General features: G+C 43.2%; 1 protein-coding gene across 4 annotated transcripts in view; it reads left to right on the forward strand.

Moving 5' to 3' along the window:
• Positions 1 to 26,051, forward strand: part of c7h8orf34 (chromosome 7 C8orf34 homolog) — a 126,335-nt gene that overhangs the window by 93,556 nt on the left and 6,728 nt on the right. For all 4 annotated transcript variants that reach the window (XM_070553371.1, XM_070553370.1, XM_054751159.2 and 1 more), the window contains exons 11-13: positions 3,270 to 3,396; positions 14,170 to 14,639; positions 18,460 to 18,556. In XM_070553371.1, the coding sequence (XP_070409472.1) occupies positions 3,270 to 3,396; positions 14,170 to 14,639; positions 18,460 to 18,556 (694 nt within the window). The remainder of the gene's footprint in view (positions 1 to 3,269; positions 3,397 to 14,169; positions 14,640 to 18,459; positions 18,557 to 26,051) is intronic.

The raw sequence follows: 26,051 nt of genomic DNA on the forward strand, positions 1-26,051 counted from the left end.
TAAAGAACTTGAGACACTAAAGGTGCTTTTATAAAACACACCATGCCGGCAAATCGGCGTAATATTACCGCAATGGTATGTTTATAAACGGGCCATGCCGGCATGGTGTTGCGCGAATATTGCGGCATTCGTTCCGTGTCGCTTGGTAGTAATATTGCGGTAATGGTCTGTCGTCTGCGCCCTGGTGCACCAGAGGCAGATGTCATGATGACGTGGGGAGTTATTGCTGAGCTCCGGCTGGCAAATTTTTTGAAAATGAAAGTAAACACAGGCAATAAGGTTTGCTTTTTGAACAAAATCAGCTGACATGGCAAACTGGAGCGCCGCAGAGCTCCACGAGCCTGTCTGTTAAAGCTGAAGCTCAGATCACCAGAGACTGCACAGGGACTGATGGGGACAGACACTTTTAGGAGCTGCTTGTTAAAAAAAACTTAACGATCACGGCTTCAATTGCAATAAAAAGCAAGTTATGTCCAAGATAAATGGAGGTCTGCGGCAGCGCAGAGACCACCCCATACCCCCCTTCATGCCGCCATCACCTAATCTTTTATAAAATTGCCACGATTGCGCCACATTACCGCCACGGTCTGATCTTATAAACGACCTATATCCTCCCCAGGGAGCCGCGGCAAATTCCGTTTTGAAAACGCTATGGTCCTGTAAAAACAGCTTCAAACTCATACTTAAGAGAGGACTTCTCCCCTGACCCGGAGTTGGAAATCCACCTTTTTCAAGTTGAGAACCACGGCCACTAAATTGGAGCTGCTGATCTTCATCCGAGCCACTTCAAGCAGCAAGAGTTGAAGGTCACTGTTTGTTGGAGTTAAGAGAACATCATCCTCAAAAAGTGGAGACAAGATCCTGCTGCCACCAAACAACACTCTCCACCCCATAGCTGCACCTAGAGATACTGGAAAGGCCAGGGAATTGGTCTTACTACTGGCAACCTGGACCAGACTCCCACTCTGGTACAGGGACTGAATAAACCTTAATAGAGGACAATCCACCCCATACTTGTGTGCCCCCCAGTTAGGACTAGAGATGCACCGATGGATCGGCATTTGATCCCAATCGGCCGATAGCGCCCCTATCGGTTTTGATGGGAGTTTTCAAAATAGATCAAAGCAGACCGAGACCATTTTAGATTAGGTTACATTTCCTTTATTCCCAGATTATGTAGTTTGTAGCACTCATTATAATGTTGTAGAAAATTTCTGGCCAATCCACGTGATCGGTATCGTGATCAGCATTCCTTGATATCGGTATCGGTGATCGGCAGCAAAAAAACCTGATCGGTGCATCCCTAGTTAGGACTGGGCGATTTGGCCTAAAATCAATATCACAATATATTGAGGATTTCACCTCGATAACGATAAATGGATGATAACTACAGGTATGCGCCAAAAGAAAAGTTGTCCACTAGATGGGGCTGTCACATGTATTATGTTGAGTCACACTTTTACGTGACTCAAGGTGTTACAGCTTCTTAAAGGGACATGAACGTTGCCAACCTACACACATCTTTTCATTTTATTTAATTTATTGCCAAGGGAAAATTCATCTCAATAAGCGTCAGAAATTATGATAACGATAAATTATCGCTACCCCCAGTGTACCCCTGGGGACATGGTTATAATCCCTCTCCAGATCCACAAAACACATTTAGACTTGTCGGGGAGAACTTCCATGCCCCCTCCAGCACCCTAGCAAGGGTATAGAGCTGGTTGAGATGTCTGTTTGCAGAAACTTCATAATGTTTTAGAGTCAGCAGATGAAGCCGCTCATAGTGAAAAAAAAAAGACAAAGAAGTGAATCCCAAAGTGCTTTAGTCCTTTGTCATGCCAATTATATCCTGACTATTCATATGCAAAGTTTCTCCTCAGCCAAGGGAGTGAACTCCCTCACATTTTAGCGTCAAAACAGAGCCATGAATAAAGACTGGTAACTAAACATCCTCCAAGCGGAACTCCGATCAACCATTAAAGAAATTTTGTTTCCAGCATAATCGAACTTCATGACGATGCTAAAGGTTTAACTAAGCGACTTGGGGAAGAAGGAATCAATATTTTTTGTCCATGTTCAGGAAACAAAAGTTTGAGAAGAGGTTTGCACTTGTAACATTAAATTACTGTTAGTTGCATTTAATGATGATGGTGCCACGACTGCTGGGAGGCATCAATAGCATCAACAGATGAGACGCTGAACCGCGTAGAAATGGCCCACAGAAGACATTGAGACATATTGGAAACTCCCTCATGAAGTCTTTTTGTTTTAGCTGTTATTGGCTGAAATAAATTTATCATCCTTAGATTTTGTTCTTCGTTTTGCGTAAATATGGTCTTCCATGCGTACCAACCACAGAAAGAGATTCAGGCCCTGTTACAATGGATACAAGTGATGTAACCAGGTGTTAGCCACAACTTCAAATGACTGCACACAATAACTCATCTTCATTGTAAATCGTACTGCAGAGCATAAATATTGCTCTACATGTTAATCCCCAGATGTCTGTGAACCGTACTCCGCATCAGCACTCAGCCGAGTCGACTGTTTCTCATTAAAAGCTTCACATATCGAATGATGTAAGCGCTGGCATCGGAGGCATGGTAACTTATCTGGTGTGAACTAAACAAACAGGTGGTGGAACTGTAGCTGTTAAGTTTTATATCTCACCTGTGTGTGCGCTCGGAGCTAACGGGCACTTAACTCAACGGATCATCTGGCCACACAAAGAAATAAATTGTGTGATCAGGCAAGCTGCCATTTAGGACTTGGCCATGCTTTGTGTGTATAACACATTTTCTTCCTAATTGTACACTTTGTTCAGGAGTGGCATGAGCACAATTGTCAAAACATAGCTTGCTTAAATGTGCTTGGGAATAATTTCAAAGATTGTGTACACTCAAGGGAGCAATTCAGAATTCATTGCGGCTTTACTGTCGTTGCACAATTTGCTGTTGACAGGCTCTTTGCCAACACACGAGTCTGCATGCAAGCCCCTGCTGATGGTTATAAAAATGTCCTGAACCACTACTGACTGTCTCGCTGCTCACATTCACTTAACAAAGTTCCCTCCATGGCTTTCATCTACACTTGCTGTGGTTTCCCGTTTTTCTTTAGCCCATAAAATAATAATTGGCTTTCTTTTTTCAATAGATATGGCTCAGAACATTTCATCATTAGCTGAAAATTATATAAAGCGCTAATTGAAGGGTCTTTCTTCTAATGTGACTGACTTTTCTTTTTTCCTTTTTTTTTGGTTCCCCTAGCGTCAGGCTGTCTGGGACGCTGATCTGAAGGCTGTGAGAGGTGGGAGCTCTGTGGGGCAGACGGGATCACTGCTCGGCGACTCCCTCTTTTCCAAAGAGCTGGAGAACATGGGCAAACAGCTCGCTGGTAGGTGTGTGTGTGTGTGTGTGTGTGTGTGTGTGTGTGTGTGTGTGTGTGTGTGTGACAGAGACAGACTTCTATTAGTGGTGTTAATACAGAATAAATGCTCTGCACTCATTTAAACATGTGATTTGTGAACTTTAGATTATACCAAGGAAACTCAGCGTTTCATCAAATAAGTGTCTTGCTTAAAGCTACAATCTGGAGTTTTCACCTTTCCAGAAATTATGTATACGTTTTTTTTTTTTATCTGTAAAGGTCAGTCTTAGCCAATAGCGTTATGTGTTTCTTTCGGCCATAATTACAGAGACGGTGAGAACAGCTAAATCAGTGGGTGTTTCTCAATGCCAAGGAACCTTACCTTGATGTCTTTTCCCCACCCCGGTTGCCTAGGAGATACGTCATCGCCAAGACGTGTTCCAATGTTCATGTTCTACCAAGGCGTGTGTTCACCAATTGTTAGCCATTTAGCTAGCTGAGCGAGGATACACGGGAGGTGTCTTGTAGCCTAGCCTTGGTCGAAAATTACCCAGAATGCATGGCGGTATTTTCAAAAGAACGGCGGATCAGAAGCCGGCAGCTACTTCGGCGGCAAATTTCAAGTTTAAAAGTAAGTCAACTAATTTAAAATGTTTTTTTTTTTTAGATCCAAAGAAGTTTTCTATTGTTGGTTAGTTGCTTAGTAGTTGCAGCTTCAGTGGCTAGCGGGTACTAACTCATATTTTTAATTTAATAAACATATGCACAATTTAAAAAGTAAAATGCTCGTTATATATTTATATTGAAACTAATACATATAAAATATAACATTATCGCCCGTGTCACGTGACGTTACATCACCACCGTGGAAGCCGCGGTCACTTGATACAAATCTGTTCCATTTAACTGTTTTCTTTGACCAAGAAAGGACGTCAAGGTGCCTTGACATTGAAAAACACCCAGTGACTATGTGTAAAATGAACAAACCCTCTACGCCATCACCTGTAAGTTTCAGAAGAGCTGAATTGATGCCCAGTGGGTGGTTCCCACTGCTGCCATCTTGGTCACGTGATGCATTCCGTAAAATACAAAAATGCAGCTGAAAGCAGGGTTGCGTGGGTGGGGTCAGATGATAGACACCTATAAAACTCTGAGCCAATGTAGCTATGAGCTAACTTAGCTAACAAAAGCTAACAGAAGTTGGCGGGTGCTTGTAGCCAGAAAAAGACAGTTGAGCGACTCTATTTCCCTTTGCCTTCCAGGCTGTTGCACTTTTTTCCTCCTGTAAAATTTTTAAAGTGAGCCACAAGCTGAGGCCTCTCTTGGAGCAAGCAGGGTGACAAACCGCTAGCACTGACGGCTCATCTTCCACCTGTCGATCAAAAGGACATGCCCCTAATTATTCATAACTTCAAGCTTTTATTGCATCTAAACGGATGAGTTAAGAGTTGCCATGATGGTAAACTTGAACTATTAAACCATTAAAATATATGTTTTGTACCAGGCTGTAAACATGTTTATTTCTGCTGTGTAGATGCTCCTTTCAGAAGCCTGCCCCTAGTGGATGTTGGGGGAAACAGCAGTTTTTGTCAGTTCCACTTGGCATTTTTCAGCTTCAAGATGGTATAGTTGGATTAAAGAAATTCTGGATTCTAGCTTTAACTAAGACATGTTCTAATTTAATATAATTATATTTTTGTAGGACAATCAAAATGTTTTTGATATTGCAGCTGAGTTTTGTTGTTTCCAACTTGAAAACGTCAGGGAATTCTAAATGATAAATGACTCGCACTTTTATAGCGCCTGTCAGAGTAAGGACTCCAAAGCGCTTTAAACTACAGTGTATCATTCATCCATTCACACACACATTCACACACTGATGGTGATGATCTATGATGTAGCCACAGCTGCCCTGGGGCACACTGACAGAGGCGAGGCTGCCAAGCACAGGTGCCACCAGTAGAGGTAATTTTTTTTGGAAAACTTCTTTGATTTGCATTTTTCCTGTTTGACAAATTTAGAATGCAGAGAAACTGAACGGGAACCGTGACAGCCGCTCTCATAATGTTTTTATAAAACCTCTTTGATTTTATTCTTCTAATAACAGCAGCTGCTGGACAAAGAAGTAAGCTCAGGTTCCACAGCTTCAAAGCACAGTGAAACAAAGCCATAACATCCAAATGAAAGTTCCGTCTTTCCCATAACCGACCCAATGCAAGTCTGATGATTTGAGGTCGAACGTGTTGAGTCTGATTACGGTCAGAAACGCTGAATCTTGGGTTGAACAGAATTCTCAGATCTGGTTTCCATCTAGATTGGGATGTAGAAAATATTCTGACTGTTCTTGTTATCTCATTCAAAGCTGGAATTTTCTTTCTTTTGTTTATTTTTTTGCAATCCAGTCTATATGAATTAAAGGTGCGGAACACTCAAAAAACTTTTTTTAATGATAATTTCTAATTATCATCGTTCAGTCTGAGTTGTTCATGCAGGGTGAACATTCTCCTACGCCTATCTCCTGCATTGGCTTCTGGTGGAAAATAGATAGTGAAACTCTAGGATTTGAACATCCTCACAGATCTAAGTCACACTGTCACTCTGTCTGGAGTAGAAACATCCAGAGCCACCGTGTACAGGCGTGTGCAGGAAATGGACTACAGGTGCCGCATTCCCCAGGTCAAGCCACTTTTGAACCAGAAACAGCAGCAGAAGCGCCTGACCTGGGCTACAGAGAAGCATCACTGGACTGTTGCTCAGTGGTCCAAAGTACTTTTGTCAGATGAAAGCAAATTTTGCATGTCATTCAGAAATCAAGGTGCCAGAGTCTGGAGGAAGACTGGGCAGAGCGAAATGCCAAAATGCCTGAAGTCCAGTGTCAAGTACCCACAGTCAGTGATGGTCTGGGGTGCCATGTCAGCTGCTGGTGTTGGTCCACTGTGTTTTATCAAGGGCAGGGTCAATGCAGCTAGCTATCAGGAGATTTTGGAGCACTTCATGCTTCCATCTGCTGAAAAGCTTTATGGAGATGAAGATTTCATTTTTCAGCACGACCTGGCACCTGCTCACAGTGCCAAAACCACTGGTAAATGGTTTACAGACCATGGTAATAATGTGCTCAATTGGCCTGTCAGCTCTGCTGACCTGAACCCTGGAGAATCTGTGGGATATTGTGAAGAGAAAGTTGAGAGACGCAAGACCCAACACTCTGGATGAGCTTAAGACCGCTTTCGAAGCATCCTGGGCCTCCATAACACCTCAGCAGTGCTACAGGCTGATTGCCTCCATGCCACGCCGCATTGAAGCAGTCATTTCTGCAAAAGGATTCCCGACCAAGTATTGAGTACATAACTGAACATAATTATTTGAAGGTTGACTTTTTTTGTATTAAAAACACTTTTCTTTTATTGGTCGGAGAAAATATGCAAATTTTTTGAGATAGGAATTTTGGGTTTTCATGAGCTGTATGCCAAAATCAGCAATATAATATTAGAAACAATAAAAGGCTTGAACTCCTTCATTTGTGTGTAATGAATGTAATATATATGAAGGTCTAATGTTTATCAGTGCATTACAGAAAATTGTGAACTTTATCACAATATGCAAATTTTTGAGAAGGACCTGTATATATATTTCCAACTAGTCCAGCTTAACTGACATTAAATGCCATCAAAATATCTTTGCTAATAAAAAAATCTCCCAGATCTTGAAATTTTATCCCAACTCATGCAAACGATCGGCTCTACTTCCTCTCACTTGACCTGATTAAAACCCATATATTTTGTGTGTGGGTGTGATTATTTGGACGTTTGCGTTCATCACTTTGTCCGCTGCTCATCTTTGATGCACGTAATGTCTGGGTGAGTCAGCGACTGCGTTTGTTTCATAAAGATCGACGGTGTTCATGTATGAATCAGACGAAAGTCTGGGGCGGAGGCCAGAGGGGTCGGCGCCGTTCTGTGTCATGTGTCACACACTTGTTTGTTTTAGCATTTCTTTCTTTTCTGTTGGACTGGATCACACTGTGTACAGGCTTCACATACCAAACTGATGTGAAGCCTATCTAGCCAGCTTTTCAATAAACAGACCAGCAGGAGTTTTTAGGAGAACTGAAGCTGAAATACACTAAATTTCCCCACAGGAATTGTTTCACACAGAGTTACTGAATTCAGGGTTCTTGTCGTGTGGGTTTAGGCTTTAGAGAGTAAGTGGTAAATGCAAAAAAAAAAAGTTTTAATAATAAAGGACAACTGCAGAAATGAAAATCCTGCATGGCTGGAGCCTGATGGGGTTGCTATAGGAACTCATAAGGAAGTAAAAAGTTTGATCTGACTGGAAATGTGTACAGGAGCAAGTGTAAGACCCCCCCCCCATCCAAAATGGGGTCACTAGAGATCTTAAGGCCAGGTAATTCGGGTCCTGGAGGGCCGGCATCCAGCATGTTTTAGGCCTAGTCCACACGTAGCCGGGTTTTTTTAAACGAATATCCGCCCCTCCGATAACTTGCATCCACACCACCTCGTTTAAAAAAAAAACTCTGTCCACATGTACCCGGATAAATACGTTGTTAAGGACATGCCAGACCTGTAGGCGGCAGTACTTCCCCCGTTCTTAACCTCGTCCTTCGTCTGTGGTCTTCCGCAAGGAGCAGTAATTCCGCTTGCAAAAACAAACAAGCAAAAAGCGCTTGGACAATTGATAAAGCGAGCGCAGCTCTGAAGGCTTCCATGCTGTCGGCTAGTGTAAACACAGGTCGCACACGTGATGTCAGCATTTTTTTGTCGCGGAAAGTGACGTTGCGGACCTTAAAACTCCGGTTTTGTCTGTCCACACGCAGACACCCAAAACTGAGAAAACGCAGATCTCCACTTTGGCCGGAGTTTTTAAAAAGATCCGTTTTCGTGTGAAAAAACTCAGTTTTCGTGTGGATGACAGGCCAAAACGTAGAAAAATATCTACGTTTTGGCAGATCCCCGGCTACGTGTGGACAGGGCCTCAGTGGCTTCAACACACCTGATTCAGCGGTTGAGTCACCTGTTTAGCAGCTCATCATTTTATGTCGCCTTTATTTAACCCAAGAGAACTCAATCTCATTGATGACGATCTGGCCCAGAGGCAGCAGTAACAGACGCATGATTAGCTTTACAGCAAAGAAAAACAGATGAGATGAAAACAATCACCGGCTGACTGAAATCTGGTGCGTTGAAACTAAAACAGGCTGGAGACCGGCCCTCCAGGCCTGGAATTGAATACCCCTGTCACAAGGTATCTTATCTCATCGGTGCTGAGGCTGGGAATTTTCCAAAATTATATTTGTAAACATTAAATTTATGAAAACCTAATAACACAACCTACAGTGTAAAATAAGGGAAATGACCTATTTATTTATTTATTTTGCCAATAAATGTTCTGAATGAATGAATTTAATGTTTTAGGGTAGAAGTAGGGGTGGGAAGGCCGGTTTCTCTTGGACACAGGAAAGGCAGTCCTTGTGGAAAAAAGGTTGGGAATCATTAATCTGAAACAATGAAATTAATTCTTTACTTTCTTCAAAACCTTTTGCAAACAATTAAGTGTCTAACTGTCCAAAAGTCACAGCACTGTGAGATAACGGTGAGATCACCCATCATAAAAGATTAGTTTAGTAATCCAGTTTTGTTTTCACTCTATAAAAATGTTTTTAAGAGATTTAGACACAACCTGGTGTCACATAATAATAATCTAGTTTAATAAAGAGGAGAATTTGCTCAAGATTGCCTGTTTTTTTAGGTGATTAAAGCTGCAGTGGAGCATGGATGAGTGCCAGAATAAGTGCACACATGTGACTTAGGAAGTGCAGAGTATTTCTGCTTTTTTCTTCATTGTTTTAGTTTACTTTTCAAATCAGCATTTCATGTAGTTGCAACCCTGCAGGGAAATTTGTCAGTACTGGTCTTGTTTATTTTCAGACCTAATAAAGATTGCATGATTTCTTAATAGTTTTATAGCATGCTGTGGCTGTGTTCGCTCTCTCACCACATGTTTCTGCTTTCTGATCAAAGACTTTAATAGATTCGGCCTGTTTCTATTTCTTCTTGTCTCCTCTCGGTCCCATCTTTTCCTGTAAACTTTCTACACTGATGTTTTTTTTTTATTCCCTTAATTTCCAGGAGTCATCTTGTTGCACCAGTGTCAGTGATAATCAACAAAATACATTTTTTTCCAGTGAAATCTGCATCTGATTGGCTGCTGTTCAATGTCACAAAGTCAATAGGACTGGTTTATTAAAAGATCAGCAGTGAAGCGACCTTTTTTGGAAGACAGGATGATTCAAACGGCCTAAAACATGGTGGTTTTTACTGGAAGTGTAAATATGTGGAGCTGAGCAGATCGACGTTACGGGAACAAATTATTAATGAACATGGCCGGTTTGCAGCAGAAATATAATAATAACGTAAGACATGGTCAATGTGGTGTAGGTGGGTTTGAACTCGTTAGAACTTTTATTTAAGTTTCACTTTGGTTTTTGTTCCCTGCAATTAGTTTTTGGTCTTAAGGTCAGGGGCAGTGCAACAGATTGAGCTAATTGGGGTGAAATTACACACAGCTGAAAGATGATGTCATGATATCTGCTGAACAGCCAAAGTTAAAGGGACAATGTGTAGTTTTTACCATTAATCTCAGGAATATTCACCAAAATGTTGGTGAAAATGAATTAAATGATGCCCAGTTGTTGAAAATATTTGCAGCTTCATACATATGACCATAAAGATTGGGTCTAAAATACATGAGAGCGGGTCTAAATCTCTAGGCGACGGCATGTTTCTTTCTACGGGAGCCTGTTGTCACAAAACTTTTACCATTCGTAAACATAGTTACCTCTTTGCTCGTTGCCAGTAATGAAAGCGAGTCTGATGTCCTTTCATTTTGCTGGAGGTTGAATGATCTGACTAAGTACTCTCCCAGGGATTTTTGACCCATTTGGCCATCCGTTGGTAAGGTCTTAAGCCTGATTTATACTTCTCCGTCGGCTCCACAAGGGAGGGACGCAAACGCATCGATAGAGACGTTTTGCTCTCGGACTAATTTGTCACCTGGGGAATGTTGCAAAGCAATTCTCTGCCAGGACAGCAGAGGGCGTAGCGCTTTTCTGGGGTATCATGCCACCATAACACTCATGTATCCAGTCAACAATAGTGTATTTATTAATTTATATATTTCAGAGACTTTATAACACGGACTAATTTGTCCTTCAACACGCTAAACCCACGTTTCCCGTCATGTCCGTCCACAAATAAAACACTTGCTCCATATCTTTGTACTCCTTCAATCACAGGTGAATAAATGTTTATATTTACAAACTTTTTCCACGATGCGTTCTTCAATCTGTTCCGTGTCTGCCGCTAATTATCTTTTTACTTTTTGACGAGGCAATAGCGGTGCTGATGACAAATTTCAAGCAAGCGGCATCCTGACCAATCACAAGATTGCAGTCTCCATCACTTTCGATGGATATTTAAAAATTTGGGCATGTCACCGTCACCCTCTGTGAGCCTGTCAGAGAGCTCTTGCACATACTGTAATGGAGTTGTGTGTCTCCGTACCGACGGAGAATAAATCAGATTTTACTTGAACACAAAAATACTGCTTGCTTGCAGTGATTTAGGTATGCACTGCCCCCTATCGCCAGGGAAAATACACAGTCACTTTAATTATTTTATTTGCATTTATGCAAAATAAATAAATAAATAAATAAAAGGTAATGAAGACTCAATTCAAGGCTGCAGCTTCTTTAAAGAAATATGGCTTCATAATTAGAGGGGCTAAAGCATAAAGTGTCATTGTATTGTCAAATAAATGTGTGTATTTGAATATTTAGGAATGTTCTGCGGTTAAACAGTGAAAATGAACTTCTATGCAATATTTAGAGTTGTGCTGCAGAGAGTTTTCACTTAGCATTCTAAATGGATATTTGTCAGCCAACAGGAACATGTGGTTCAAATTATTGCATGGAAAAAATGTTGTTTGTATGGAAGCGGAGCACCATTTGTTCAAAAACATGGAAGTCAAGGTTCATGAAATACTTGTCGTGCTTGCTTTTGTTTTATTTGACGCCACACATCCACCACTCTCCAGAAAGACACCCCCCCCCCCCCCTCCTCCTCCTGATGACTCACTGGTGGAATTATGCATCTCAGATGATAACTCCCACACAAGTTTTGTTGAACACACGTTGCCAGAGTTTGGAATGAAAGCAAAACAATTGAAGGAGAAGGAAAAAGTTATCCAGATGTTGATCGGAGGAGTTGGGAAACAGAAATTGTTGCTCAAACTACCGGAGAAGCAAACAAGCTTGTTTTGTGAGGGAAAACAGAGGAAATAGATGTCACACTCCGCACTCACTGCGTGTCAGCTTGGAACTTTTCATTTCTATTAAGGGAAACTTGATTCATCACATTTTATAAGGTCTATAAATATTGTCACCATTACCCAGAAGAAGGATTAAAGCCGAGCAGTCACGCCCACTTTAATGCTCTGTAAAATTTGTGAATCATCTGTCCAGCGGTATGCAGACCAGCTTCTTTTCATTACCTCTGAATTATGATCAAAAGCAAGCCTGATGTTATGCTGGAGTCATGGAAGCTAATCTGGGATTTGTACAAAACATTACAAGCAGTGTCACGAAAATATAAAAACGCAGTTCAATCACTGTCATTTCAATCTGTCAAGAGGAACAAAACTGGAGAAGAGAAATCTTAAAGGGAAAGTTCAATTTTTTAATGTGACGTTTTGATCTATGGACCTGTTTCCACTATCGGAACGTCCGAGTAATTTTACCGGACCTTTACGTGTCTGCATGTGTATCCAGTTCACTGGACCTGCACAAAGGATCACTTTTTGGACCATTTGGACCATTTCAGGAACCAGTCGAGTACCTGAACTTTGGTATGTGCTCGGAAATGACGCACTAGCTTAGATGGGTGGGACTTGCGGTTAACTCATGCTAATTGGTTGTAACTTGTTAGGAAAAGAAATCACCAGACGTCACCAAATGACCAGCATTTGTAAAATATGAAGAGTGGCTGGTGAATTGGAGGAAAATATTGCAAAAATGCTGCTTTAAAATGCCCATTTTTAAAAACCTTTAACACCGAAAAATGTGTTTTTTTTTTACGTCACAAAGCTGCTCTCCTCGTCCCCTGAATGGATACAATTATGGTGTATTCCGACAGAATCAAACTCTTGTCTTTTTGTAGACTAAATGGTCACGATATGCTGGCATGTTAGAAATGTCTTGAAAGGGCCAATTTTTTTTCATGGAGACACAAGGACCGAGCCAGCATACTTTTCTTGTTACCTTCCACTCTCCCAGAAATTTCTCAGAATGCCTCTTACTGCTATAGAAAGGCTTCAGTTTGGAAAAAAATTAAGCTAACATCAAATCATTTTTGATACCACAAAAACACCTATCTTAACCCTCCCACTGTCCTAATGGGTGTGACTCCGCGAGGAAAGTTGACCATTGAGCAGGATTGATGGTTTATCCCTTGGGTCTGTGTGGCAGGGGTGAGGAGTGAGCACCACCTCACCCCTGCCATGTGGACCTCAAGGGATAAACTATCAATCCTGCTCAATGGTCAACTATCCTCGCGGGGTCACCCTCATTAGGACAGTGGGAGGGTTAAAACCATAGTATGCCAATATTTCATATTTTTAAAATCATTTTCTTGAGCCAGTATGTGCTAAAATGGCCTTTTCAAAATGTTACTGAAATGTTACTCAGACCTAGTCTAGTGAACTAGACCAAATTCTTGCTTTGCAAAGAATGGTCTAGGCATGCTCCATTGGAACCTCAGCAGCTCCTACCAGGACTCTGGCTAGCCAATCACAGCTCTCTAGAGGGGTTTCAAACACACAAAGAGCTGTGATTGGTCCATAATGGTGGGCCAGTCATAGTGCTCTATCTGCTTAGTGAACAAATCACAGAGCTTTATCCGCTTTGTGGGCCAATCAGGGCACTCTATATGCCTGGTGGGTGGGATGATGCAACAGAGTGAAACAAGAGTATGTCACATTCATTGTCCAGTGGAATGCGGAGATCATTTGAAAGACAACAGTAGAACCCGCCCCACAACCGAGAGCCGTCAATGGAGCATGGCCAGACTAAATAATACATTTATTTAGTCTGGCTTGCCAGGCTAACTCAGACCCCCACCGCCCCATGTGAATAGAACACCGCACTTAGATTAAAGAGTAACTAAACCCCAAAATAACATTTTTTTGCTAATTAACTGAATAACTGGGTCTTTACAAATGCAATCTTTCTGTTTCTGTGCATTTTTGACATGTTTGTGTAAACTTGATTAAATCTAGAATCTAGGACTAAAAACGTCTTAATGCTGCCCCCTGTGGCAGAACAGCGGCTACTGCATTTTAAACTTGTGATTGACTGGCGCTGGAACAATTTCACGTCATCGGTACAGTCTCCTCCCACCCCGCCTCCCTCCCAGGATGGAAATTCCCCACACTTGGCCATGCCACTCTATGCCTCCAGGCAACGCCCACTTTCATAGCATTTTTCAAATCTTGACTGGGGTGGAGTTACGTTTTCTGATGGTGTGCAGTCCCTCTTTAAGGTGTTAAAAAGATGAATACACAGCGAGGAGATACGTTTTCCTTTTGTTTTTACTAATGAACACTACGGGGTACTAAAAGCAAGCCAAAACTACTTAGAATCCCTTTAAAAGGCTAAATTTTCTATTTAGCTTTAAAAAAAATGTGTTTAAATAATCATACTGACATGTTATCCTCTCTCTTCTGCAGAGGTTGAGAAGGACTTGGCCAAACTGGCAGAAGTAGGAAAGATGACCACTCGGAGCTCCAATAATCCACACAGCAGTCTCCACAATCCTCTGCGCCTTCGAACACTACCTGGCATGCTTCCTCTCCAAAGCCTTGTCTCCAGACCCCAGTCCCCCAACTTCTCTAGCATCGGCCTCCCCTTGCATAATCCCAAGCCCACTTCCTTGACCATGGGACGGACAAAGTCTCCCAGCAACCCTGGGAGTAGGACTCCAACCCCTAGAACCCCTAGCAGACCTGTGACCCCTACTAGCTTACTTACACGCTCTAGTTGTAACCCTGGATCTCACAAAGAGGTGACCTTCAGGAGGTCACGAAGTCGCCCTGTGACACCCACAAGTCAGCCGATCCTCACTCGACCTCTGCTGACCCCTCCAGGACTCAGTACTACAGACAGCCTCGGTGCCAGTCTTCGGGCGTATTTATCTGAGGTACGATTTTATGACATTAGCTTTAAGACATCATTTAATAATGGATCTTTGGTGAATGCAAACTTACTTAACCAGAGGACTCATTGAGTTTGAAAGGACACTGCGTTTTCTTCAGCTGAAAACACAAAAAATGCTGTAGTGTGGCTCTTCAAAATAAGAGCTCGAGGTTGTTTATCATTACCTCTTTTCGCATTTTCATTGTAGGTTTTAGTATATTTTGATTCAGAAATATATTAGACCAATTGGCTTATCCTTGAAAACATGAAGTTTCCTGAATATATAAAGGGAAACCTGTTTTAGGCATCTGCTGTCACATAAGCTGTTTTTACAGGACCATAGCGTTTGCAAAACGGGATTTGCCGCGGCTCCCTGGGGGAGGATTTTGGCATTTATAGTAGCAAAGCTGAAGCTAAAATAAACCGCCATCAGGCACCTCTCAAACCAAGACGGGATAAAGGGAGGTCGCTGGGTGGCCCCCCGCATGTGACGTACAGGGTCGTGCATTCAGCGTCAGACTGAAGACACGTCAGACTAATGAAATTTCTTTTTCAGGACCTTTAGCTTTGATGTGACCTGCTTTTTGTCCCGCTTGACGCCCCACTCAGCCAGTGTTTTCACCACTCTGTCGAACAGCTGGCTGTCTCTCACCGTCCCTGTAAAAAGGCGACTAATCTGTTCGTCCGCTCGCACGGCCAAAAGCTCCATGGTCTCCGCGTACGTCCAGTTTGCCATGTTGTTGGTGGTTGAAAGATACGAGTGAGAGGCCATGTTTATCTGTGTTTATATCCCTTCCGGCCGGCACTCGGCGCACAGGATACGTCACTAACGCGACCACCCTCTTTTGGGGGGGCCTCCCACTGTCGCTCCGAAGGAATTAGCGGGGCTGACACGTGTTTAGCCGTCAGAGGCGAGGGGCTCATGCGGAAATATTACTACGAGGCTAAGTGCATCAGAATCGACTTTTATCACCTTTCCCCTTTGCTCCTTGCTGCATTTACGAAACCCACAAATTCGGATTTATCACTCTGTAATGATGCGATGGTCTGTCATATAAAAGAGGCTCAAGTTATGCGATTGGGTGGCGGAGTTGAGTATGGGGGGAAACAAATCATGGAAAGGCAGCGTTGCACTCATCCTGAGTGCTGAATAAAACAGAGAAAAGCTGCTACAGAAGCAAATCGCCTTATATAGCATCACTGGTGTTCTATTTTATTTTTGTAGAACAGGAAAGTGGCAAATTTGTTGCAGATTTACTTAAAATTTTGTTCCCCTAATAGTTTTTTGAGTCACTTCAGCAACTGTTTGATTTAGCGTCTGAACCAAAAAGGTCATTAAAACACACTAAGTAGCGTTTTATTGCCATAAAACTTAAAAAGTAGAACTTTTTTTTCTTTTTTTTTATCTTTTTTGAGAATATGTTTTTATAAATATATTTGTCCTTTTAAAAAAGTAAGTCGAAATGTGATGGACTGCCAGACTTTTTTTTTTCTTGAAATGATGGTTTTTTGGCTTTGCACAGTGATTGCCTGGAGGTAGTCATCACAAGCATGGGCCAGGCGGACGAACAACCCAGCACATAAACCACAAATTGTTATTTTTGCACTTACTTTTTGTGTATTTACTTAACCTCTAGACAGAAACAGTCTAGCTGCCTGTGGAGCAATCCAAAAGTCTTTGTCTCCTGCTTTTAGCTCCATATGTGGCAGAAGGATCCTGCAAGAAAAACAGAAAATATCCTGTTTTAAATGGAAAATCATACAAAAATAGATCAGGCTTACATAATTTGTTTAAAACATGGGGCAAAACTTGTAGAAACTCACTTTAAAAAGATTTTGTATAATGAGATATAATGTGCATTCCCAGTAAAGCTGGCTGTAGAGCACGAGAGCTTTTACAGACAGATTAAGTGTGAGCCTGTGCATGACCTACCGAACACACACTTCGTGTGGGGTTTTAAGGGGAGTCGTGGAGGTCTTTACAGTAGGATGTCATTTCACTGTGGAAAAATGAGCCTGGCATTAAAAAGGGGTACTTTCAGAGGGATCTCTTTTCATATTTTCCTTTCATGATCTACTTAACGGCAGCCCCGTTAAATACGAGCCTTTTCCGAAGGCTCTCTTAATGACTGGGAAAGAGCTTCACGGTCCCTTTGTATGCTTTTATCGACAGTTTTACCAGGTGACACCTAGCGACATGATCCAAAACATTGTTCCAGTGCACACAGTCTGCTTTAATCGAGGTCACCTGTTGTGCTGCTAAAGGACTGGTTGGACATAATGAGACTCTTCAACCACATTTTTGATAGAATATTATTGGTATGACTGGTTAAACATATTTTTGACACTTGACTAGTTTGGCATTGGGACAATTGAAAATGAAGGTATCGGGCTAAACTTTGAAGTTAGGAGATTTGTAGTAGCTGAGAGTCATCCCGAACGTTCAGTCTGATAGCTAACAGATTTTGTGATGTTACATCAGATTTGGCCTGATGTGTTTGCATTTTAAGGTGCTTTTCTTCATGGAGTAAAAGTTTTGTCTTAATAATGAATATTTTCTTGTTTTGAATGTGAATTATTTTTCTTATATATGTTGTTTTACCTTTTGCTGTCTTGGATTCAGATTCTCAAATGAGGCCAAGGGGACACTATGCTTAGGAAAAGGGAAATTTCTCAGATTTATGTTTTTGATTGTATTTTTGTATCATTACTTCCAACTATAGATATCATTCAGGATAAAAGTCACCTCCAGATGATTTGATTTTCTTCCATTTATTGTTTGTTGAACAAATATTTGATATTTAAAGAGCAAGTTCACTGAGAAACCGTTTTCTACTTTTTTTTTTTAGGCTAAATATGAAAATAGTGTTCTACCCCCATTTCTCCCACATTAGCTGCCAATAGAAAATTGGAAACTCTCGGGTCAGAAACAGCCGGAGATTTATTTCATGCTGTAAATTGACATTAATGGACTCACGATGAGAAAGGCTGTTGTTGGTTTAGGGTGCAGGAAACAGAAGAGAATGTCTCGGCTAGTAGAAGCTAACTGTTAGCATTAGCAACCTCACGACATTTCAGAACTCCTTCAAGCTTGTGTGTTTTGTGGGAATTAAACATCAACATTACAGAGCAAACGGGGTCGGGGGTAAAGTTGTGTTGCTGTTAGCCAATCAAAAATGTTAGAATATCAGGAAGTAGGTCTCCAGAGCATGCTGTGTTTTGCTCCCCACTGCTCTGGCTTACGTATAGTTCCTGAAACAGAGGTAGAATCACAAGGCATTCTTTTATTCTAGAGACCACATCAAATGTGTTGGAAAAATTAGTGAACTTGGTCTTTAACATTTATTACCACTGAAAACACATTCCTGTCTGGCTATATGTCATCTGCTACACCAGGGGTCACCAGCCTGGTGCCCAGAGGTCTTTTCTCCTTATCGCACAAATCAACAATAAACAAAAACATTTCTGCCATCTTTGAACCCTTATATGTCCTAAGTGCATATTTTGTGCTAGAACACCAGAAATGTTAGAAAATTAAAAGGTAATATAAGGGGTAAATCACAAATGCATTAAATATAGATTTTAAAACTACACTATTCTTTGAAAAAAAAACAGTTCATTACACATGAAGTTTAGTTTAACTCTGGTAGCCCTGCATATGGCTCAGTACCCATAAAGTAGCTCTCAGCTTCACAATGGTTGATGACTTCTGTGTTAGACTATTTAAACAAACTGATAACTCAGCTGTTAAGTGTCTTTTCTTGCCTTAACTTCCACCGGTTTTCTTTTTATCACCTTTCTGACATGTTCTTTTCTCATTTCAGGATGAGTTTTACCAGCAGTTACAGGCCATCAGACAGCCTTGGCACATCCCCAGTGACACAGACAGCGACATCCTGGAACCTCCTGAACAGGATAAGAGTGAGTCATATACCTTCCTGCTGATTCACGTATTTTTATTCAGTTTGACCGATCCGGGATGGCGTTACAGCTCTAAGCTTTTATTTACAGCTTCCCTCAGCTTCTCTTGGGTGAATCCACAGCTCACAGATCCGTTAATGATGTTACCTTCCTGAAACTTTTTTTTTGTTTTTGGTGAGATTCATTTCACCAGGTCACCTTAGCCAAATAAATCATGACTGAGTTAAAGTAGCTAAAGAAAATGGCTTATCATAAAGTTTTCAGCTGGAACAGAAGGGCAGAATATTTCCATCTTTCACTGTTGGGTGGAATCCTTGTGGGGTTCTTAAATGGGGAAAAGTTGTCATGTAAAATTTTCTTTCCTGGCATCATGTGAAAGATAAATCTCTGATGGGATTTATTCGATTTATACGTGATTGATTGTTATTGAACACTGTAAATCTGTTCACAGAAATGGTCTGGCCGCAATGCAATAAACATAATACTCCAACTTCAAACATGACAGAATTAGATCATTGAATGTTCTGGTTTGTAAATCAAATTAATGCATTTGGCTGAATGGGCCGATAATCAGAACCTCACTGCAGGGAAACTAAGTACTTCTCAGTTCACTGAAATCCACTACGGAGCTGGCAAGTTTAGGAGGCTTAATATTTGGTCAGCTATGCTCGCAGCTCTGATCACGTTAAATGGAACGTTGTCAACAACCTGAAGTACAAAATTCACAGATATACTGGGGAAAACAAAACACACAAAGACAATTCTATAGTAGGTTTCGAGTGTACTGTTTTATTGGGGTTGTGTGGAGTATTTATGAGCAGTAAGCGTCTTACCTGCAGCAGACAATTTGATAAATTGGGAACATTTTCAGATAGGTTTTTTTGTAGAAGAGAGTCTGTTTGAAAGTGGATATGTATTGTCTGAAACTGGTCAAACTCAAACATTTTCTTGCAGTTTACACAAACACAAAAGTATTTACCCAAAGTGACTCACAGTCCATGAATAGGAAAAACTTAAAAAAGTGATCACAAAAGGGAGATTCGTTTGGCTTTTTTAAAGGTGTGGGACACTGAAAACCTATTTTTCTAATTTTATTTTGACTGTAATTGGTCACTCAGAGTTTTCCATGCGGGCTGAACATGAAAATAGTCTCCTACACCTATCTCCTGCATTAGCATTTAATAGAAAATACACGGTGAAACTCTAGGATTTGAAAATCCTGACAGATCAATGTCACACTGTCACTTAACATTCATGGACTCACCCATCTTGACTCACGTCAGGGAAGGTTGTTGTTGGTTTAGCATCTTGGAAACAGAGAACTTCTTTCCCCACTGAGTACAACTTCCAAAACTTCTTCGTCTTCGTCTTCGTCTTCCTCCGCTTATCCGGGTCCGGGTCGTGGGGGCAGCATCCCAACCAGGGAGCTCCAGGCCGTCCTCTCCCCGGCCTTGTCCACCAGCTCCTCCGGCAGGACCCCAAGGCGTTCCCGGACCAGATTGGAGATGTAACCTCTCCAACGTGTCCTGGGTCGACCCGGGGGCCTTCTGCCGGCAGGACATGCCCGAAACACCTCCCCGGGGAGGCGTCCAGGAGGCATCCTGACCAGATGCCCAAACCACCTCAACTGGCTCCTTTCGATCCGGAGGAGCAGCGGTTCTACTCCGAGTCCCTCCCGAATGTCCGAGCTCCTCACCCTATCTCTAAGGCTGAGCCCGGCCACCCTACGGAGGAAACTCATTTCGGCCGCTTGTATCCGTGATCTCATTCTTTCGGTCATTACCCAAAGCTCATGACCATAGGTGAGGATTGGGACGTAGATCGACCGGTAAATCGAGAGCCTGGCTTTCTGGCTCAGCTCCCTCTTCCCCACGACAGATCGGCTCAGCGTCCATATCACTGCAGACGCCGAACCAATCCGCCTGTCGATCTCCCGATCCCTCCTACCCTCACTCATGAACAAGACCCCGAGATACTTAAACTCCTCCACTTGAGGTAGGACCTCTCCCCCGACCCGGAGGTGGCAAGCCACCCTTTTCCGGTCGAGAACCATGGTCTCAGATTTGGAGGTGCTGATCCTCATCCCAGCCGCTTCACATTCGGCCGTGAACCTACCCAGCAAGAGCTGAAGGTCAGAGCTGGATGAAGCTAGGAGGACCACATCATCCGCAAAAAGCAGAGACGAGATTCTCCTGCCACCAAACTCGACACACTCCACACCACGGCTACGTCTAGAAATTCTGTCCATAAAAGTGATGAACAGAACCGGTGACAAAGGGCAGCCCTGGCGGAGTCCAACCCTCACTGGGAACAGGTCCGACTTACTACCGGCTATGCGGACCAAACTCACGCTCCTCTGGTAAAGGGACTGAATGGCCCTTAACAGAAAGCCACCCACCCCATACTCCTGGAGCGTCCCCCACAGGGTGACCCTGGGGACACGGTCATAAGCCTTCTCCAAATCCACAAAGCACATGTGGATTGGTTGGGCAAACTCCCATGCCCCCTCCATCACCCTTGCAAGGGTATAGAGCTGGTCCACAGTTCCACGGCCAGGACGAAAACCACATTGCTCCTCCTCTATCTGAGATTCAACTATCGATCGGACCCTCCTCTCCAGTACCTTGGAGTAGACCTTTCCAGGGAGGCTGAGGAGTGTGATCCCCCTATAGTTGGAACACACCCTCAGGTCACCCTTCTTAAAGATGGGGACCACCACCCCGGTCTGCCACTCCCTAGGAACTTCCCCCGATGACCACGCAATGTTGTAGAGACGTGTCAACCATGACAGCCCTACAACATCCATAGCCTTGAGATACCCAGGACGAACCTCATCCGCCCCCGGGGCTCCGCCGCTGTGTAGTTGTTTGACTACCTCAGCAACTTCTGCCCCCGAGATCGGACAGTCCATCCCCAGGCCTCCCAGCTCTGGTTCCTCCTCGGAATGCGCATTGGTGGGATTGAGGAGCTCCTCAAAGTATTCCTTCCACCATCCGACTATAGCCTCAGTTGGCGTCAGCAGCTCCCCATCCCCACTGTAAACAGTGTGAGCGAGTTGCTGCCTTCCTCTCCTGAGGCGCCGGACAGTTTGCCAGAACCTCTTTGGAGCCGATCGATAGTCTTTCTCCATGGCCTCACCAAACTCCTCCCACGCCCGAGGTTTTGCCTCGGCAACTGCCACTGCTGCACCCCGCTTGGCTATCCGGTACCTGTCTGCTGCCTCCGGAGACCCACAGACCAGCCACGCCCTGTAGGCCTCCTTCTTCAGCCTGACGGCTCCCCGAAACTCTGGTGTCCACCAGCGGGTACGGGGGTTTCCACCACGACTGGCACCGGCCACCTTACGACCACAGCTAGCAACAGCCGCCTCGACAATCGCAGAGTGGAACAAGGCCCACTCGGACTCAATGTCCCCCACTGCTCTCGGGACGTGGTCAAAGCTCTGCCGGAGGTGGGAGTTGAAGACCGTCTTGACAGGTTCTTCTGCCAGGCGTTCCCAGCAGACCCTCACTATGCGTTTGGGTCTGCCAGGTCTACGCGGCATGTTCCCTTGCCATCTGATCCAACTCACCACCAGGTGGTGATCAGTTGACAGCTCCGCCCCTCTCTTCACTCGGGTGTCCAAAACATACGGCCGCAGGTCAGATGATACGACTACAAAATCTATCATCGACCTGTGACCTAGGCTGCCCTGGTACCAAGTGTACCGGTGGGCATCCTTATGTTCGAACATGGTGTTCGTTATGGCCAAACTGCGGCTTGCACAGAAGTCCAATAACAAAACACAGCTCGAGTTCTGATTAGGTGGGCCGTTCCTCCCAATCACACCCCTCCAGGTCAAGCTGTCATTGCCCACGTGAGCATTGAAGTCCCCCAGCAGGACAATGGAGTCCCCTGATGGAGCACTATTTAGCACTCGTCCCAGGGACTCCAAAAAGGGTGGGTACTCTGAACTGATATTTGGCCCATAAGCACAAACAACAGTCAGGACCCGTTCCCCGACCCGAAGGCGCAAGGAAGCTACCCTCTTGTCCCCCGGGGTAAACCCCAACACACAGGCAGAGAGTCTCGGGGCTAACAAAAAGCCAACCCCAGCCCTCCGCCTCTCACCCGGAGCAACTCCAGCAAAGTAGAGTGTCCAACCCCTCTCCAGGTCTCGGGTTCCAGAGCCAATGCAATGTGTCGAGGTGAGTCCGACTATATCTAGCCGGTACCGCTCAACCTCTGCCACAAGCTCCGGCTCCTTCCCCGCCAGCGAGGTGACGTTCCATGTCCCAAAAACTAGTTTTCTTGTCCGGGGATTGGACCGCCAAGGCTCCCGCCTTGGTCTGCCACCCGATTCGCATTGCACCGGACCCTTCATGTTCCTCCTGCGGGTGGTGGGTCCACAGTTGGACGAGCCCATGTATCCGGTTCGGGCTGGGCCCGGCCGGGCCCCATGGGCGAAAGCCCGGCCACCAGGCGCTCGCTCACGGGCCCCAACCCCAGGCCTGGCTCCAGGGTGGGACCCCGGTAACCCTCCGGGCCGGGTACTCCGACTCTTCGTTTTAACCGCCATGAAAGATCCTTCGAACCGTTCTTTGTCTCACCCTTCACCTAAGACCAATTTGTCATGGGAGACCCTACCAGGGGCACTAAGTGGCCCAGACAACATAGCTCCTAGGATCATTAGGGCACTCAAACTCCTCCACCACGATAAGGTGACGGTTCAAGGAGGAGAACTTCCAAAACATTATTTCTTACTAGAGACCACTGAACATGTATTGATTAAAGGAGTGTCCCACACCTTTAAGGAAGACGAGATGATTTCTGTCAGGCCTGTGATGAAACGAAGCCAAAACACAGCAGACAGATGACACATCCAGAGTAACTCCTCCATAGGAATTTCTCCTTGTTCCTTTAACTCCTTTTACCTCAAAAAGCTCTGACTGGTCTATTGCAGGTAAGATTCTGACTACTCATAACTACTCAATAGAACCCCTCTACAAATACAGATGGATCCATTAAAATCATATAAACAGTTTTTATATTTTATTAGTATTTGAAGAACAAGTAGGCTCGTGAAATTCCTTGACACTTGATTAAATGGTACTTTTACTGAACTATATAAGTAAGTATTAAGTAAATTTTATTTATATAGCACTTATCACAGATATAGAATCACAAAGTGCTTCACATAGATCAAAACAAAATAAAACAAAGTCATAAAATCATAACGATTTCAAAACAGAGTTAAAAATAAGAAAATAAAGGTTTAGGTAAAAGCAGCTTTAAATAAAAGGGTCTTTAGCTGTTTTTTAGAAGTGCCCAGACTGTAAATGCTGCATAAGGATAAAGGAAGATCATTCTAGAGTCGGGGTGCTACAGTCTGGAAGGAGCGATCACCTCGACTTTTACATCTGGTCTTTGGAACTTCTAGAAGGTTCTGGTGTGTGGACCTGAGGGCTCGGGTTGGAGCATAATGCTTTAACAGTTCAGTAATATAGGGAGGAGCTTGACCATGTAGAGCATTGAAAGTTAAAGTCAGGATTCTAAAATGAACTCTAACGTTAACGGGTAACCAGTGCAGAGACATCAGAACAGGAGTGATGTGAGCTCTTCGGTTTGCTCCAGTTAGGAGCCTCGCAGCAGAGTTCTGGACCAACTGAAGGCAGCCAAGTGCTTTTTTGTTAAAACATGTGAAGAGTGTGTTACAGTAATCTAGACAGGAGGAGATAAAGGCATGGAGAACCATTTCAAGTTCATGTTTTGACACCAACCTTCGCAGTTTGGAGATATTTCTTAAATGATAAAAACAGTTTCGGACCGATGTCTTTGAGTGACCTTCAAGAGACATTGATTGGTCAAAAATAACACCCAAATTCCTTAAGTTTGTCTTGATGGCAGAGGATAAATGATCAAGTTTTAGACTAATCAGTCAATAATCAATCAAATATTGTTAGCTAAATGCGTTATTAGACCACCGATAGAAAGCTAAAAGACATTTGACATGAATATATTGAAGACAAAAGTCAGTGGAACATTTTTATTTATTTATTTTGTGTCAACAGAAAATTCTGTGGAATCTGTTTCTTATTTTCTCTGAACTCAGATGTACTTAAAGGAGGAATTACAACCCTATCAAATATCAGAACCGGTGTCCATACTCGTTTAGCATTAGCTGTCAACACCTCCTCGTCTTGGAACAGTGTGCTCTATTGATGGTCATATTTCCTGGCAATCAGCCAGACCAGCTTTTCCACATTTTCGTTTGAGTTGTCACTACGTATCCCAATCTTTGTTAGAATTGGCCCAAAAAATAGATTTAGGCTTAAATTAAGAATTGTTCTCAAATTGATGCAACTGATGCTGTTTTTACAGTAAACAATCAGCATCTGTTACTCAAAGTGAAAACTAACTGCACTCGGGATTCAGAAAGTCAGCTTTCACTGATCTTATGACACAAGAGTCTCCATCAAAGCAAAGATCAAGCTTGCGGATGGTTGTCACATGGAAACATAACCCCTCTGACATGTTCCTCTAGAGAGTCGTAGTTTTGCCAAATGTGTATTTTGCACAATAAATGGATAGGTTTCCCTAATAGCCCCTAGGGGCCTGCCCTGAGTCTTGGCAATGCTAATGGCATGCTGAGAAAAGGATATGAAGCACATATTGAATTAGACGTGGCTCAGAGAGTGGAGCGAGACAAGAAAGGAGACCCAGCAGCCACTAGACGTGACAAAGCACTTTCTGGCATGAGAAAAGGCCCACAGGACTGATCGCTAGAATCTGGGTTGTGTGTTGTGATGTTATTAGTCAGGGTGAGATGTGAGCATTTCCCCCCTTTAATCAGATATTTCAGTGATTTCTAGGACAGTTTTTATGCCTTTGTGGCAGCGACACCCATGGCTAGAGGCTCTGATTCTGGTTTTCGGGTCACACGATTGTGTTAAAGGATAAAGACATGATGTGATTACATCTTGCTGGCTGTTATTAAATGAAGTACTTAAGGGCTGAGAAAAAGATGAATGAAAATCAACATAATGCAATACATTGAATATTATGAATAAATGCTGCCAACGAGGTCCGTGAGCATGGGGTTCACATCATTAGTACAGTCAAACCTCTGAATCACAGCAGATGTGTCTGAGCTGAGAGCTACATAATAGGGGAAAATCCTTAACTATTTCCTGTTATTCTATAAACTTCCACTAAGCGTCAACCACACATTCCTCTATGCAGATGAAAGTTGTTCTTGTTCTCTCTTGCTCTGTCTAAACCCTGCTAATACTTAACACCACACTCCTGAATTTGACACAACCGGGTGGACGCACTGAAAAGAAATGTCTTTGGTTAACGGAATATTTGTGGTATTTGTTATTTACAGTTTTCACAGATGGTTTGCACCATTTCGGTTCCATTTATCAAAAAAGTAAAATAAAAACTACATTGCTAGACATGTTCTGAGTGTATATATTTTTGGTGCACTGTTTTGGATTAAATTCAGCAAAAGGAA

This window comes from Nothobranchius furzeri, chromosome 7, assembly GCF_043380555.1.
Source record: "Nothobranchius furzeri strain GRZ-AD chromosome 7, NfurGRZ-RIMD1, whole genome shotgun sequence".
NCBI lineage: Eukaryota > Metazoa > Chordata > Actinopteri > Cyprinodontiformes > Nothobranchiidae > Nothobranchius > Nothobranchius furzeri.